The sequence below is a fragment of the Zingiber officinale genome, chromosome 9B (genome assembly GCF_018446385.1).
Source record: "Zingiber officinale cultivar Zhangliang chromosome 9B, Zo_v1.1, whole genome shotgun sequence".
NCBI classification, from domain to species: Eukaryota; Viridiplantae; Streptophyta; class Magnoliopsida; order Zingiberales; family Zingiberaceae; genus Zingiber; species Zingiber officinale.
In genome coordinates this window covers 80,458,668-80,475,120 of record NC_056003.1, presented here as the reverse complement: position 1 = coordinate 80,475,120, position 16,453 = coordinate 80,458,668, and the positions used below count along the sequence as shown (strand labels likewise).

Genomic DNA, 16,453 nt, shown 5'->3' with positions numbered 1-16,453 from the left:
ACGAGTCTCATACCCCTGATGTCAATTCCTAGTATGGATTCGCCCTTCATCGCCCTGCGGCTACATGCAGTGGATGCTCACCTTCGTTACCCAATCTCGGTCTCCTCTTCCACTGTCGTCGCTGCCACATTAGATTGTGGTGGATTGGGGAGGAACGATTTGCTCAATGGATGTAGACCCTTTCAATTTAGGTCAAGCTTAGCCCTTACTCTAGGAGGACCTAAATGCCTTGTAGGTGGCTACAATGATGGTGAAAGAGTTTTTGTTAAGTGCGATTATGACGAGATTAGTGTATTCCAGAACCCAATAATATTAAATTATATTTTATTCTTCAAATCATATAACTAAAATTATATATGATAATTTAAATTAAACACACCTTAAAATTTTAATATAATGATAACGCTATCTCTTGAAATCTCATCCCGTAAAACAGCCTCTTGAAGTGGCACACCAAGGGGGCGTTTGGTTTAGGGTAATAGGAGTGGGGAATAGGAATGAGAATCATTGATTCCCATTATTAATGTTTGGATTATAGGAATAGGAATACAAATAAGGGAATGAATCCTTGAAATTGGGTAATAACTCATTCCCATGTACCTCTCCTTTAATGAGCCATTACCTTATTTTCATCAATCAAAATATTCCCTTATTCCAAAAATACCCTTGACTTAAAATTAAAATTTTCTCCATTAATATCAAATATCAAAATATATTTATTTATTTTTTCTTTCATATCACTTATCTTTCCTTATTCTCTCTCATCATATTTTCTCTCTCATCATTTTATCACACACTTTCTCTCTCCTTAATCTCTCCTATCACACTCTCTTTCCTCTTTTTTTCTCATTACACTTTCTCTCTCATCACACTTTCTCTCTCCTCAATCTCTCCCATCGCACTCTCTTCCTTCTTTTTTTCCTCATCACACTTTCTCTCTCCTCAATCTCTCCCATCGCACTCTTTTTTTTCTCATCACACTTTCTCTCTCCTCAATCTCTCTTATCACACTTCCTCCTTTTTTCATCAACACACTTTCTCTCTCATCACACTTTCTTTCTCCTCAATCTCTCTTATCACACTTACTACTTTTTTCCTCAATACACTTTCTCTCTCATCATGTTTTCTCTCTCCTCAATATCTCTCATCATATTCACTGTTCTCTTTTTCTCTCACCATACTTTCTCTCTCCTCAATCTCTCTCATGACACACTCTCTCCTTATTTTTTCTCACTATATTTTCTCTCTCTTCATCCTCTTCTATCATACTTTCTCTCACATCATATTTTCTGTCATCATGCTCTCTCCAATCACACTCTTTTTTTTTATTTTCTCTCATCACACTTTCTCTCTCTTCATTTTTTCTTATTACACTTTCTCTCTCATCATTTTCTTTCATCATATTTTTCTCTCACATTCATCTTTCTCTCACATCTAATTTGTTCTCTTATTTTCCTTTAAGGGTAAAAAAGGAAACTTTGATTTATTCCGATAGAAGATATACAACTAACCAAACATTGCTTTTAACAGTGATATCCATGCTCATATCCATTCCCATTTCACAATACAATGATTCTCATTCCGATTCCTATTCCTAGGAAAGAACCAAACGCCCCCCAAAATATGGAATCATACCGACATAAAATGGGTCCATAGTTAGCCAGAAGTGGTCTGAAGTGATGACCCGGCTCGATCACGCCTCTTGGGCCACTGAACAATAATGTCATTGGGCTTTTCAGCCTGCTGAGATTCGGAGAGGGTGGGTAATATGCAAGGGTTGCTCGAGGAAAGACATCATCAGAACCGATCCGAAGCAGCGCGAAGGAGCGAGACGAGAGCAATGGCGGCGCCGTGGACGGGAGCGGAGCCGCTGCTGTCGAGGGTGGCGGCTTGGGGCACCTTCGTCGTGTACCCCTCCGCCGTCATAGCCTACTGCTTCACGGTGTCCCAAGACAAAACCCCTAAGCGACAAAACAACGTCCCTTCTTCCTCCAAATAGTCCCTCTCTTCTCATCTCAGGTGCTGCTGGCGCCTTGCTTTGCTTCTTCAGCATTCGACGTCGTTGCTGTAATCGAGTAGGATTCTAAAACAAGGATAATTTTTCTTTGACTGGAGCTAGTTCATGTATTCTAACTGCATTTAGATCTATACTCAGCGTCTTCACTATAATCTTTTGCGAGTAATTGTAAAGGTTTGATCTCGATGTGATCGATTAGAAGGGAGGACGACGAAAAATTACTTAGGTCTAACGAATGTACTACGTAATCCAGGAAACATCAAGAAAATTATAAATTTGGTACTCTGGGTAGAATGGCATAGCCCAGTTCAGTTGGTTAAGAGTTGAATTTGATGTGCTCTTCTTATAGGAAACTTGAGATGAACTGATGGAAAACACTTGTATGAGAAGTTTGGTTAACAAAATAGGATTATTTGGCAGACAAGTACCGAGTTTTTTTCTATCTTTATTCATCCAGAATGTTACTTCTTTTGGTTGGTTATTCTGGTTTTGTGCTCGATGTACCTGAAGTAAACATGACATTTAGTTCTAAGTCAAAACATATTGAGTACGAAAAGTGTATATTATTTTAGGCGTAAGTGAACGAGCAATGTCGATCCGTTGCACCGAGTTATTCTGATCTTGTTGTCAATGTACCTGAAGTAAACATGTTACATGGTTAGCTTTTCCAAAGAACAAGGCTCGAGTTAACAAAGGAAAACAATCTGGCTCCGACTATATATAGTAAGAGTGCTCTCAGTAGGAATTATATAATAAGATTTGTGTCTGAAATTACATGCTACTACCCTTGGTTCTTGTTATACTTACAGCAATTCCATCTCGATGTCCGCTTCTATTTTCAAAGGAAATCCCAATGCACCGAGTCTAATGACTCCATCATCCATTCGCGCTATGTACACGCCACCATCTGGTGTTTTACTGTACCAGTGGAAAAGCAGTTAGGAGCCCTGTAATTCTTACTTTGTTAACAATAAAAGTTCGAGCTATGTTTCTTAAAAACATGCTAGTCGACACTATATTTTGGAAGTTTGCCAAAATTTTAAGGTATTATCATTAAAAGAAAAATGATATGCTGTCGACTAGTTCTTCCGCTAATACTAATTAGCAATTTTTCTTTGTCCATCAAGCCAGTTCTTCCGCTAATACTAATGATATGTTCTTTACTGAAACTGTTAATTAGGATTTTATATTTAGTTGGACAAATTGAAGAAACATCAATAGCTTGAAATTTGAATTTCCATGTTTGCCAATTGCCATGCTATGTTCAATTCCCAATCATTAGCATCGTTAGACAATAGTTAAGCACTATCATAAAAGAAACAAAAAAAAAAAAAACCTTAGTCTATTTGATTGAATAATTATCCTATAAATTCATTAAAAAAATATTTCTATATTTAATTAAAATTTTATGGAATTGTGATTTCTAATTATAAGAAATCACAAGCAAGAGAGCCTAACAGAGCAATTATGAAAAAAAAAAGTGAGTATAATTTGATAAGATGGGTTGGATCAGCTAAGTGAGCCTAACAAGATAGGTAAAATGCACTGGTCGAGTCAAGGAGCCAAACAAAATGGAAGTGGTGGTCAAGTTTGAGCAGTTGAGTATGGTCAAGCTGACCTAACATTCAGGCTTAAGCAACTTGAGTTGGGTCAGTGGGCTGAGAGGAGCGATTAGGCCTAGTGCTAATGGGGGAGCTACAAGCCTAGCAGGCCGAGCCAGATGCACAAGCCTACTAGGCTAGTCCAACCCAAGTAAAACAGTCAAGTAAGTGAGTCCAGTGAGAAAGACAAATTAGACAAACTATTTCGTGTAGGCATCCATTAGCAAATTTTGGCCATTACTTATAACATTCCTACAAATTAAGCATATGAATTGAAACAAAAGTCTATTCAATTCTATGGCAATAACTATCATACTATCTTATATTTCTTAGACGTTACTATTCACTTCTGTGGCAATAACTATCACACTCGATCTTATATTTCTTAGAGATTATTATTCAATTCTATGGCAATAACTATCACACTTCTTTTATTTTATAGAGATTACTATTCTATCCATTCTTTATTCCATCCATGAACGAAATGGAAATACTATATAATATATTCCTTAATGTAGGAATTGCTATGCCATCAATTCTCATTATGTGAACATGCACCGTAAGATTGCTGATTTTCTATTTGTACGGTGAATAGGATAGGACTCTCAACATAAGGATTAGAGTCCCGAGGGGCGTGACGGTCAGAGTCCCAGGATGGTTAACTTGAGTGGCTTGGCGTGATTCTTAGAAGTCTGGCCGAACACTTATAAAAAGCCATTTGGAGAGCCCCGAGTTGGTTTTCCTGAGACATTCTGAGCGGATATTTCCCATATAGGGTTGCAAGTGAACTATCTCCATTGGCTGACTCTTGGGTTCGATATACTTGGTGTATGATAAAAAAAAAAAATTAGATATCTCTATAATAGTATGATATTGTCCACTTTGGGCTTAAGTCCTCATGATTTTACTCTTGGACTTTACCCAAAAGACCTCATGTTAATGGAGATATCTTTTTCTTATAAACTTATGATCTTTCTCATGTGTTTTCAATATGAGACTATGTTTACAACCTTGTAATCTCAATAATCTCCCCTTAAACAAAGGACCACAAGGTCCCCCTCAGGCATCGGGTCACTCTTGACATGCTCAGGGTCTCTCCTCAAGCATCGGGTCACTGACCTGCTCAGGGTCTCCCCTCAAGTATCAGGTCACTGACCTGCTCAGGACCTCCCCTACTTCGTTCAAGGTTACACCCACATGGCTCAATCCTGAATCATGGCTCTAGCTCGTGCTTCTTCTGGCTGTTAGTTTGGTAAAGGGCGACCTCGCTCTGATACCAATTGTAGGATAAAAAAAAATTTAGATATCTCCATAATGTTATGATATTGTCTACTTTGGGCCTAAGCCCTCATAATTCTACCCAAAATATATCATGCCAATGGAGATATATTTTTCTTATAAACCCATGATCTTTCCTATGTATTTTCAATGTGGGACTATGTTTGTAACTTTAGAGCCCAAACACTTGGCTCTTCTCTTCAGGATTCAACCGGACTTCGTAGCCAAGAAGATCGATTGAATCAGCAAAGGTTAACTCAACCACACAAATACTCAGTGCCCCCCCGTGTATATCCGATCGAACCCGCTTGGAATGAAGGTCTGTTGGGATATTATTAAGATCATTGCAAAAACATCACTAAGGCCCATCAAGGTTTGGAAGCCCTGAAAGGTTCATCATTATAGAATAATAATCATCAATCCATCAACCCAATAATTCTTGTAATACTATGTGTAACCATTATCATGGAATCATTGGAAAGATGACATACTGTCAGTATAGTTACACATAGTGTTAAAAGAATTATTGGGCTAATGGATTGATGATTATTATTCCATAATGATGGACCTTTCAGGGCTTCCAAACAATGGTGTTATTTTAATGACGTATGATAATGAACCTCCATCTTTCCCTAAAGTACGTAAAATTGGTAGGTACAATTAGGGAAAGATGGCATGGTTGATCTTATTTAATAACGCATCTCATTATTCGTGCTAAGGAAAACAATATCATATTTGGGGTTCCTTCTTCCCACGAAGGTAAGCTCTCCCATTAGACCTGACCACGGTTCGGAACCGACGGTTCGGAACCGTCGGTTCGATGGTTCGGAACCGCCGGTTCGACGGCTCAGAACCGTCGATTCGACGGTTCCAGACAGGTCGACCCTTAACCTTAACCGCTTAAGACGGTTACGGTTCACGGTTCATCACGGTTCGCCACGGTTCAAGATTATTATGTTAAAAAATTAAATATTAAATATTACAAATTAGAAATTAAAATTTATTGGAAAAAAGGGTTTGCACTTATTTAAGTTGTCTACGTATCCCTTTAGGGGAATCAAAGCTCACGTAGTTCTTTTACATTTTTATCCTTTTACATTTTCACTCACTTTCATTTCCTGTTCTTGTTGTATTTGTTCCTTCAGTATCAAAATCTTCAACTTCGTCATCTGAAAGTTGCATTCCTTGGATTCTTTTCTCCGCTCTGGTCCAATTGTCCAGTAATGCTTGGGCTTCTAATGAGTCGGGAGATAAAGTTGATCGTCATTCATCTAATATGTTGCCGCCGACACTAAACGTCTGCTCCACAGCAACAGTTGACACTGGACAAGCTAATATTTCTTTGGCGATTACGGAGAGGACGGGAAAGCTTTGAGCCTTCTGTGACCACCACTTTAAGATATTGAAATTTTCGCTATTTGCTTCATTAAAATCAAAAGAAGTCATAAAATAATTCTCAAGTTCCCGTGTGGAACTTGAGGATCCTCGTGGACGTTTTGTCCGTTCTTTTAATAAGAGTTACACTTTTGTAAGTTTTAAATTACTACTAGTAGTTTGTTGTATTTCAGAAATATTAGTTTGTGTTCCATATTTTGCATAATATTGATTATAAATATCATATAAATAAATTCTAACATTATATATAATATTAACTCGATCAGAGGAAGAAGAATCTTTAATTGGAATTAAAACGTCATAATATAAAATTAACATTTCTTGTAAAACTTCTAATTTAAATCTAGGATCTAAAGCGAATACAATTAAATAAATTTCAAGAATTAAATAAAAATATTTTTCCCATTTAGTTTTCATAGCTAAGATGCAAGGAGATAAAGATTCATTATTAATATGTTCATTTAAAACTAATACTATATTAGAAAAATTTCCTAAAATTAATTGAGCAGTGGGGTAATAAACACCAGAAAGTTGTTCGGTTGCATCATTAAATACTTTTAAAAATTCACAAATACTACTACAAATATTCCATTGTTGTGAAAATAAATATATATTAGTATTATTATTTTGTGCAAAAAATGAACATAATAATTCTTTATATTGAAATGAATCTTGTAATAATTGGTATGTTGAATTCTAACGTGTTGGTACATCACGTGGAAATTTTTTAGGTCTCATTCCATTAATTTTACAAAACCTACCCCATTGTTTCATTATAGATGGATGAGACCATAAATAAGAAATTATAATTCTAATTGGTTTAATATAACTTTCTAAAATTTTTAAACCATCTTGAACACATAAATTTAAAACATGGCATACACAACGAATATGAAAAAATAAACCGCCAATAATAAGTTGACAAACAAATTTTAGATCATCTATACAAGTAGTATTGGAACTAGCATTATCTAATGATATTGAAAATATTTTATGAGTTAAGTCATATTCTTCTAAAATTAAACATAATAATTGTGCGATGTTATGAGCATTATGTGATTCATCAAAAACTCTATAAGCTAACAATCTTTTTTGGAGGTTCCAAGAGTTATCGATCCAATGGCAAGTCACACTCATATACGAATGTGTTTGCCAATGATCGCTCCAAATATCGAAACATAAAGAAAGTTTATTATCTAATTTACTAAATTCATCAATTAAATTCTTTTTTCCTTGTTTTACTAATTTTTTAATTGTACGAGGAAGTGTAGTCTTAGGAACACGTTTAGCACATGGATTAAGAGATTCTTTACAAAAATCTTCAAATGTGCATTTAGATCGAAAACTAAAAGAAAGATGTTATATGGAAATAAATTTAACTAATGATTCTCTTAATTTATTATCCGAATATAAAAATAAACCGAAATCGGTACTACCGCTAGTTGAAGAAAATCTTGATAATTGTGTTTGAGAACGGACGAGTCCATATTCCGTCGGGTGCTTCGTTTCTACATGCCATTTCAACGACCCATAGCCGCCGCCGGCTTGGAATTTGTAGGAAGCATTGCAGTGCTTACATTTTACACGCATTTCTCCCGACGGAAGAGTGACCTTCTCAAAATGTTTAGTGAAAATAGAAGACTTTAGAGGAGGAAGTTCCCGAACTTTAGAAGTAATTGCATCGATACTTCCTTATATTTCGGGTGTCGGATTCGGAAGATGCTCGATCTCATCATCGGTGGATTGAATGTTGGGGTCCTCCTCCCGTGGATTCATTATTTGCTTTCCCTTCCGAGCTCGAGATGATACACCTCCGCGACCTCCTTCCATTGTAATTGAAAATTGGAAACGAAAGCGTGTAGAGAATACGAAATTGAGATTAAGAGTAAGAGTAGAGAAGATGTGTGTGAAAATGATGAAATGAGCTCTCTATTTATAGAGTTTTGATAGTAACGGACACTAAATCATAGCCATTGATAAACAAAGGTCAAATGATCCTAACCGCTGAAAAAAAATACCTAAAAAAACCCCCCCAACGGCTATGAACCGCCAGCGGTTCCAACGGCTATGAACCGCCGGTTAGCCGGCGGTTCAAGCCGTTACACACACACACACACACACACAAATTGCGGCTGAACAGGTGGGTTGAACCGCCGGTTACCCGCTGGTTCACCGGTTTTACAGCAAATGAACCAGAACCGGCCCGGCAACCTGCCGGGCCGCTTCCGGTTCGACCCGGTTACGGGCCCGGGCCGGGTTCGGGCCGGACCCGGCCCGGAGTTGGGTCTATAACTCCCATCGCTCCCCACTGTGTTTCATCACTGTTCTTGTATTACCTGGCCTGTCTACTGACTTTTTCCTCTTCTCTTATTCTCTTTGACATGGCAGGCCTGCTCATGGCTTCGAACTCCCTCCCGAGGTCTTCTTGCGGTCAAGAGACGAACCATCTCATCAATTATCCATCTTTACCGACGGTAGACAGGAACATCTACCATCCCCTTTTATGAAAAGGAAGTGAGATTTATTTAATGTTTAATCACTTGAATGGTTATCATAGATGCATATTTGACATGGCATTAAGATCACCAGATAACGTAAACAGACTGAAGTGCGATTTCATTTCACTCACCTGAGACTGCCATTGGCACACATCTTTAAACCAGGAAGCAGGTTAACGAAATTCTCTAGTCTTCCATCATTTATAATCTGCCATTAGGTCAAATATGATAAATGTACATGAGGACGGCGACAGCTTTTCATGTTTATCTACATTGTATTACTATTTTTCATTAACTTCCATATTGTTACCATATACCTGCAAACCTTTAAGACCATTAGCAGCAACAGACGACCAGCTTTCATTTTCCAACTGCAGCAAAAAGGCATTTCAGTATATTCTTACCAGAAAACATGGCGAAAGGTAAATGTGTATATAATAATAACCTGTGAAGTCCACAGCAATTGCCATTCCCCTCCAAGGGTTTCTGGTTTTATTTTGACCAATTTCTGACTTGAAATGACTTCCTCAACCGCCTATAAATAAGGGCAAAAAACCATCAAATATAGAATTGGAATATTTTTATGTTGAAGTCACCAATTGCGTCAAGATGATATATTCCTCTTGTGAACCTCCTCTACTCCTGCTCCAACAGATATAGCCGATAGCAATCTTTGTCTTGGTTCAATTGTTTTTTGGAGCACAAATGTTGTTCCCTGCACTACATTTTTTTAAAATGCAGTTACTGAATTAATTTTCTCCGAATGAAAGCACCATAAAAATTTCCAGAGAAACTATGAAGACAGCAGTAGTTTGTTTTTTAATGAATCACCTTATTGCCTCTAGAAATGCGTAAATTGCCATTGCGTGATAGGTATGTCGTATCCAACCAACCCTTTGCTTCATCACCAAGAAGTCTGAAGGGCACAGGGTATGGAACCTTAATAGGTAGAAATTTAAACGAGAATGCAGCACGGTCAAACTGGAAAAGGATCCTTTTCCCATCTTTAATCGTTGCTGCTGCCTAGTAGTAAAATCCAGCTTTATTATATAATTTGCAGAAAAATTAAATAAAAAATAAAAGGTCACTGTTTGAACCAGTAGCAAACAGCATAACGGACAACCAAAATTACTATCAACAGAAAAATATCAAATATATACAATTGAAGAATCAAGAAATTTGTACTTGGAGCAATCACAGGGTTGACATCAAACTGAAACCAAAGAATTATAGTTCTCTGTAGTTAGAGCTAATTATAGCCATTGTCTGGCTACAGTTTTTGTGGAGCAGTGATTGTTACAGCTACTTATGCATGGTCTGATGTATTATCTCATTTATCGACTTGGATGGTATGAGTAACTTTATCACAGCAAGTCATAAATCATATTGCAGCAACATCTCAGATGTGTTTTATGGAAACTAAAAAAAATATTTCAACCTAAGAAGGTTGTATAACACAAAATGGATTTACAGTTGTATAGTGAGAGTAAAATACATATGATTGATACTTTGGTCAGTGAATAGAAGACCCTTCCTATTCTCGGGTGAAATTTGAAGGTACACGTGTTCTAGATATAAAACACTAGTTATTCTCCAAAAGCCGTTAACATTGGAGTAGCATACTTTCCGAGAGCTATGGGGATAAAAGAATAGAACGTATCCACAGTTTAACCTGATGTTGCTGAAATGAAAGGCGTAATTGTGAAAAGTGAATCTAATACAGCATAGTTTACCTATGCCCTGTTTAGGAGAATTCTTTTTAGAAACACGGGATAAATTATTAAGCTTGTCAAGTTTTAGGTGAAAGTGCTTAAAAATAGGACGGACGGTGGTTAAAACTGGTAAGTAAAAGTTCTAATCTACAAATTATTAAGATTGTCAAGTTCTAGGTGAAGGTGCTTAAAAATAAGACGAACAGTAGTTAAAACTTGAAAATAAGTAAAAGTTCTAATCTATAGTCTCTGTGCCCCTGTTTTTCTTTTCTTCGGTTCTCACAAAGTTGATCTTTCTCTTCAAATAAGAAGCTTTGCCATGAAACTGTCACAAACTATTACTGTTTTATCAATTGCTCACGTATTGCAGCAATGATAGAACATTCAGTCATGACAGAAACAGGTAGTAGGATTGTTTTCCTTTACTTGAGATAATCAGGATTAATTTTCAATAGAAGATAAGAAGTAAATATACCTCTACTTTCAGTTCACCAATTTCATCTGAGAATCTGACAATGTTAGATACCCTTGGATCATCTGTTCTAAGGTAGACCTCTTGATAAATCTTGAAAAAGTCAACCCCAACAAAGGTTCTCTGGAAACATGTTCAAGAAAATTGTATAAATTAGCCATCCAAAATATCATAAATGAAACAGGGTTCCCCAACTGTTTGCAAAAAGAATAATGGTTTAACTGGCTACGATATCAATAGCACATAGATAACTGGATATTGGTGTATTAGTTAGCTTGACTATGGAAACAATGTTAGATGCCTAACACAATTGAATTAGACTACACAAATTTCTGCAATTATCTCATGTGAGAATAAAATCCCAGATAATGCATTTCAATTTCAATTAAATTTAAAGTTAGACTAAAATCATACGATTGTTTAAAATGACTGCTAGGTAACTACAGGAGGGGAAGTGATTGCTTCTTGGAGAAAAATTATGTAACTCTACTCATCAAATCTTTTGAAAGATTCCAATGAGTACAATTTTTAATTAAACTATACTGTCATGGATAAATGTGATAATCATCTGAAAATTACAGAGTTGCTAGAGTAACATAAGTGTTTTGAGTCAATGTTATTGATGGGCAGTTAAATCAAGGTTCAAAAGTGTCAAAAAATTTTAAGTTTTGCTCTCACATCTTTACGGGGTCAATGAAATCTACTCAATATAAATGTAATTAAAAGAGATTTAACTGACAATATCCTAAGAATTACTAGCAATATAATCTTTTATACTGTTTTTTAAGAAAATTGTCGAGCACCCAATAGAACCGAAACAAATAACTCAAAAAATCTTTGCAAAATCATCTCACTTGAATTGGTGATGCTGTTCCAGGTCTCGTAGTGAAAATTAGCTGCCAGCAACCTTCGATCATACTAGAACTTGTCTACAAAAGATTGAATAAAAACAAAAGGAATTTTCAACACAAAACTACCAATTTTCAATTGTGTGCATTTATAATGAGTTAAAGGAAAGGAAGAACTATTATATTATTAATTAAATGAATTTCCATAAAGAATTGCATAAATAAAAGGTCATAGCATCCAATTAATTTTCAAGTAAATTGGACAGCAATAATTCTTCATGTAAGACTGCTATTCTTGCAAGAACATAATGCAGGAATCAAATAAGAGCATTCATCAATCCAATACAATAGATTACAGCCAGTCAATATAGTAGACACATGAAAAGTAGGGTAAAATTACTGAAAGAATGTAGATAAGTTCAGGTTACGAGATATTGTAGGAAAATGTTTGTAAGTTTTGGCTAAAAGCCAGAAAATAAAAGCTATAAAAATTATTTTTAAACATAAGTAACAAAGTAGAAATGGTGCACATAAAAAAAAAAAAAAGAAGTAGAATTACATCCTACTGAAAAACAAATTGATTCAGATAAACAAACCGGAAAATTCATATCTCAATTTTATTCCCGTTCTACTCGTGAGCATCACTTTGTTCCTACTACATTTTTTTGCACGCAGTCTATTTTGCGTGAGTCAAGAGATTGTTATTGTATACTTGTAAGTAAAAATAAATAAATAAAGACAACCAATACCAAAGACTCACAGGATCCGGCAAGCCTCCAATACTCTCTAGAGTTTCCACGGCAAACTCAACGTCCTGTAACGATCGACAAAGCGATGGGTTTATATTCGATTCGAAGATACCACAGGGAAGTAAGATCGAAGAGGGCGAGTGCCTGAAGTTGCATAGGAGAAGCGGCGCGGCCCCGCCCTTGGATCCCGAGAAGCGCCTCGACAAGGACGGACTCTCGATCGGTGAAGGAGAGTTTCTGCTCCCCTTTCTCCACCAAAGAGGACAAGATAGGACGAAGGAATGTCGGCCTCCGTCTCTTCGTCAGCCGCGATTTTCGGCCGGGAAAGCGGTAAATGGAAGGAGGCGATGCGGAAGGGCGACCGATCGAAGATGGCTGAACGAAGCCGAAGGCGAGCCGCGCGGCAGGGGATCCTCCGACGGCCATGTCCGGGGTCTGCCGCTCGACGAGATTGGTGTGAGTGTGGTATTTGTGCGACCGTTAGCGGATGACGAGCGGGGCCCACGAATGGCCGAAAGGAGGATCTGCACCGTCCATTTGCGCTTACCCGTTGCGGGGAAATTTCATTTGAGTCGTCAAGTTTACATATGGTCAAACTTGAAATTATCGACATCTCGAGTTTTATGCGCCTTCTAATTTCATTCCTGGTCTTTAATAATCTATCGTATCATTCATTACTTCATTGGAAGCGACGACCTAGAAAAAAAAACACCCCTTCAATATAATTCTCAGTTAACTAGATAATCTAGGATGCTATAATTATTATATTGGATGAACTAATAGATTATATTCATAAATTTAATTTACGTATTTTAAGTGAACTGCATGTTCAACGTGTGGGCAAAGTCTTGATACGCTGGGGACTCTACTTCTAGACTTACACTGTGGACTTGAGTGCGCGAGGGCACCGTGAGTGACGCTGAATGCCCTCCTGGTGTTCAGAATCACTCGAGGCACCCTCACTCAGGGCGCCCTGAATCACTCAGAGCCCACATTCCGGTCCCAGATTTTTTTTTTTCCATTTACCAGTGTGTTGTAAGAGTAAAGTTGCTTTGGTTTATTTGCGTAGGAGATTCTCTTGTAAAATATGTAATGCAAAATTACGATCGACTAAAACATATTTAATGAGCCAATAGATATTGCTATTGTTTCAGGAATTAAAGTATCCTTTCTTTCGAGACACCCGTACGATCTGAAAGTCTTTTTAAGTTCAATTTATGCACTAATCATCACAAATAAATAAATAACCATAAATTAGTTGATGGTGGTCACTCGCTTATGAACAAAAACAGGAAATTTTCAAAGTTGAAAATGTTCTATGGGACACTATTGCCTTTAGAAAAAGAAAAAAGAAAAAAAGTGTGTTTTAATTAGATTCATTAATTGTTGGTTTAAAAAGAAGGAAAATTTTCAAATGAGGGTTCGTGATGAATAAATTTAATATTTGAGGAAAGCCAACTAAATTTACTATTCAAATAAAGGACAACTCGATTCCATCATAATGGCTTTGAGAGCATAATTACAATAATAACCATTTATTGAAATTCATAAAATATTCATATAATTATCAGAGTTCTGTAATTTTTCCATATACAAATCGAATAGTATTTTTTTATTGTATTTTGTGGGATAGTATTTAATTTATTTGAAGGACAACATATATAGCCTTTTCTATAAAAAGAGTTGTTATATATATATATTTCATTAAGAATCTTTTTTTTTTTCTTTTGGCATTGATCGAATATCAGGTTTTGAGGTTTTGATATATGACACTTGAAATAGCTAGAAATTATAAAAGCTGTTTTTTTTTTCTAAATTTAATATATTTTCTAAAAAGAAGAAATATATTTAAAACTAAAAAATCAGTGCAAATCATCCAAGGTATAACATAATAATCTATCAAACTTTTCGAATCTCCAAATCATTCGTCATCAATTTTATCAAAAGCCAATCTAAATAAAACAAAATTTAGTGAAATTCAATCCATAAACAAACAAAAAACAAAAGACAAACAAATACAGGTGGAATACATATATACTGTCACTTAAGTAAGTTGAGTTCTATATATCATGGTTAAGCACAAAATTCATTTAATTAATATATAATTACTTTGCTTAAGATATATATATATACACTTAACTTGGTGTTAAATAAATAAAATTCACAAAGCTCACCTAAGCATGCAACAATGCAAACCGCGAAGACTATGAGACCGGCCGAGTTATCTATGAATGAAAAGTTATTAAGATATTGGCACGGCTCAATCACAATACAACGCATACATATACAATATGCGCATGAATTTACCCTTCTTCTTTGCATTCATGCACACCAATGCAGCGGTAGTAATATGAGTGAACCGAGCCAACATCATAATGACTATTTCATAAAATCTATATACTGAATTGAGAAGCTAGCTAGCTACCTAGATGCCGGAGAGGCAAGTGAAATGAAAGGGAGGAAGAAAAGAAGAAGGAAGAAGGAGAAGCCCAATCGATCATCGAGTTGTGTTTATGAGAAATGTGTAGGAGGGGAAGGGGAATGTGTATGTATTTAAGTAGGGAAGAGGGTGGCCGAGTGCATTTAACAGGCCAACTACCGAGAGGGGTAAAACAAGTTGCAGCATTAATGATAGCATCGCCTACATATATTCTCATCCTACTGCATTAAATAGTAATAATCATATTGATTTAAATTGATTACTTTAGTGGTTTGTAAATGAATTTGAAGTAATTAGTAGTTTGTAATTCTTCAGGAAAAATATATGGAGAGCTAGTTAAATTAATGGTGGATACCAACTTTTGAGGTTTGTACTGCTGCATTCATTAATTAGTGCTTGGCATATCATGTGATGGAAGGAGGACCTGCTGCATCTTTTCTTGGGTTGGGACAGGAAGGTGCCAAGTTACTTGCTCATAAATGTACATTCATTTAATGCACAATATACACATATTAATTCTTCCTTTTCATTTGCTTTATATATATACATATATAGAAAAGTTTCTATTTGATTCAGAATATGACTTGCTTGAGTAACCTTATATTATACTTTAATACCTCAGTAAAATACAACAACACATAAGTCACTTAAATTCTTTTTTTTTTTTAAAAAAAAATATGATTTATTATTGAACAACCTAATCATGACACCCTATCTGGGACACTTAAATTCTTTTTCAAATAATATATGTGTGTATATAAGCTAATTAAATCGAGTTGATTTGTTTTAGTGATTTTTTTTTTAAAAAAAACTTGTAAGCTTTATAAGAGTTGGAGGAGGATAAACTTGTCCTAAACAATTCAACTTATTGCTTGTGAAATTTGTTACTTATAGGTGAATTAATTTATATTTTAAATGTCGACGTTGAAGATTATTCTATTCTGAAATAATGGTGAGTAATCCAAAATGAATAAGATACTCAAGCTGATTTTAAAATCAAGTCGTTGATCGGTCGGGTTGCATGTTTAGAAGATGTTGACTCTTTAATTATCTCTTCTTTTTGACATTTAAGGCTTAATTAGTTAAACTCCAAAATTTACATTTTCAATAAAACTCAGAATTTAGGACTTCAACCTTTTACCACTTAAATTATTCATGAATTAACCCATATATAGGCGCATTTTTTGCAGTAAAATATAAAATGGTCCGCCATTTTTTGCAGAAAAGTCGAGGTGTATTTTAAGAAGGGTAATGTTAAATGGTCAGAATCTGGCCAGTTAGAATCAATACATGCAAGTATACACATGGGTATTTTAGTAATATCATATGTGTACATTAATTACATGTATGTACATACATGTATTTTAATTGAGGGATAAAAAATTCTAACCGACTAAATTTGACCAACAAGAATTATCGTTTTAAGAAATCTATTTAAATCTA

The 16,453-nt window shown here is 35.7% G+C and overlaps 1 protein-coding gene across 1 annotated transcript; it reads right to left on the bottom strand.

The window, feature by feature from the left end:
* Window positions 1–2,377: 2,377 nt before the first annotated feature.
* On the bottom strand, window positions 2,378–13,036 carry LOC122025479 (probable plastid-lipid-associated protein 12, chloroplastic). The gene is made up of 11 exons (XM_042584289.1): window positions 12,715–13,036; window positions 12,582–12,635; window positions 11,828–11,902; window positions 10,977–11,096; window positions 9,621–9,812; window positions 9,421–9,504; window positions 9,235–9,324; window positions 9,107–9,160; window positions 8,921–8,997; window positions 2,825–2,935; window positions 2,378–2,653 (listed from the first exon to the last, which is right to left on the bottom strand). Exons 1-11 carry the CDS (start codon window positions 12,994–12,996, stop codon window positions 2,581–2,583), a joined length of 1,212 nt encoding a protein of 403 aa, XP_042440223.1. The 5' UTR covers window positions 12,997–13,036; the 3' UTR covers window positions 2,378–2,580.
* Between the last annotated feature and the right edge of the window lie 3,417 nt (window positions 13,037–16,453).

What these genes read in the sequence shown, in the direction of transcription:
- LOC122025479 (XM_042584289.1), bottom strand. Translation starts at nt 12,996, where the DNA reads ATGGCCGTCGGAGGATCCCCTGCCGCGCGGCTCGCCTTCGGCTTCGTT. An exon ending in CTTCTCCTATGCAACTTCAG is followed by an intron (nt 12,636 to 12,714) that starts GCACTCGCCCTC and finishes CGATCGTTACAG; the next exon opens with GACGTTGAGTTTGCCGTGGA. An exon ending in AATTGCTGTGGACTTCACAG is followed by an intron (nt 9,161 to 9,234) that starts GTTATTATTATA and finishes TTTTTGCTGCAG; the next exon opens with TTGGAAAATGAAAGCTGGTC.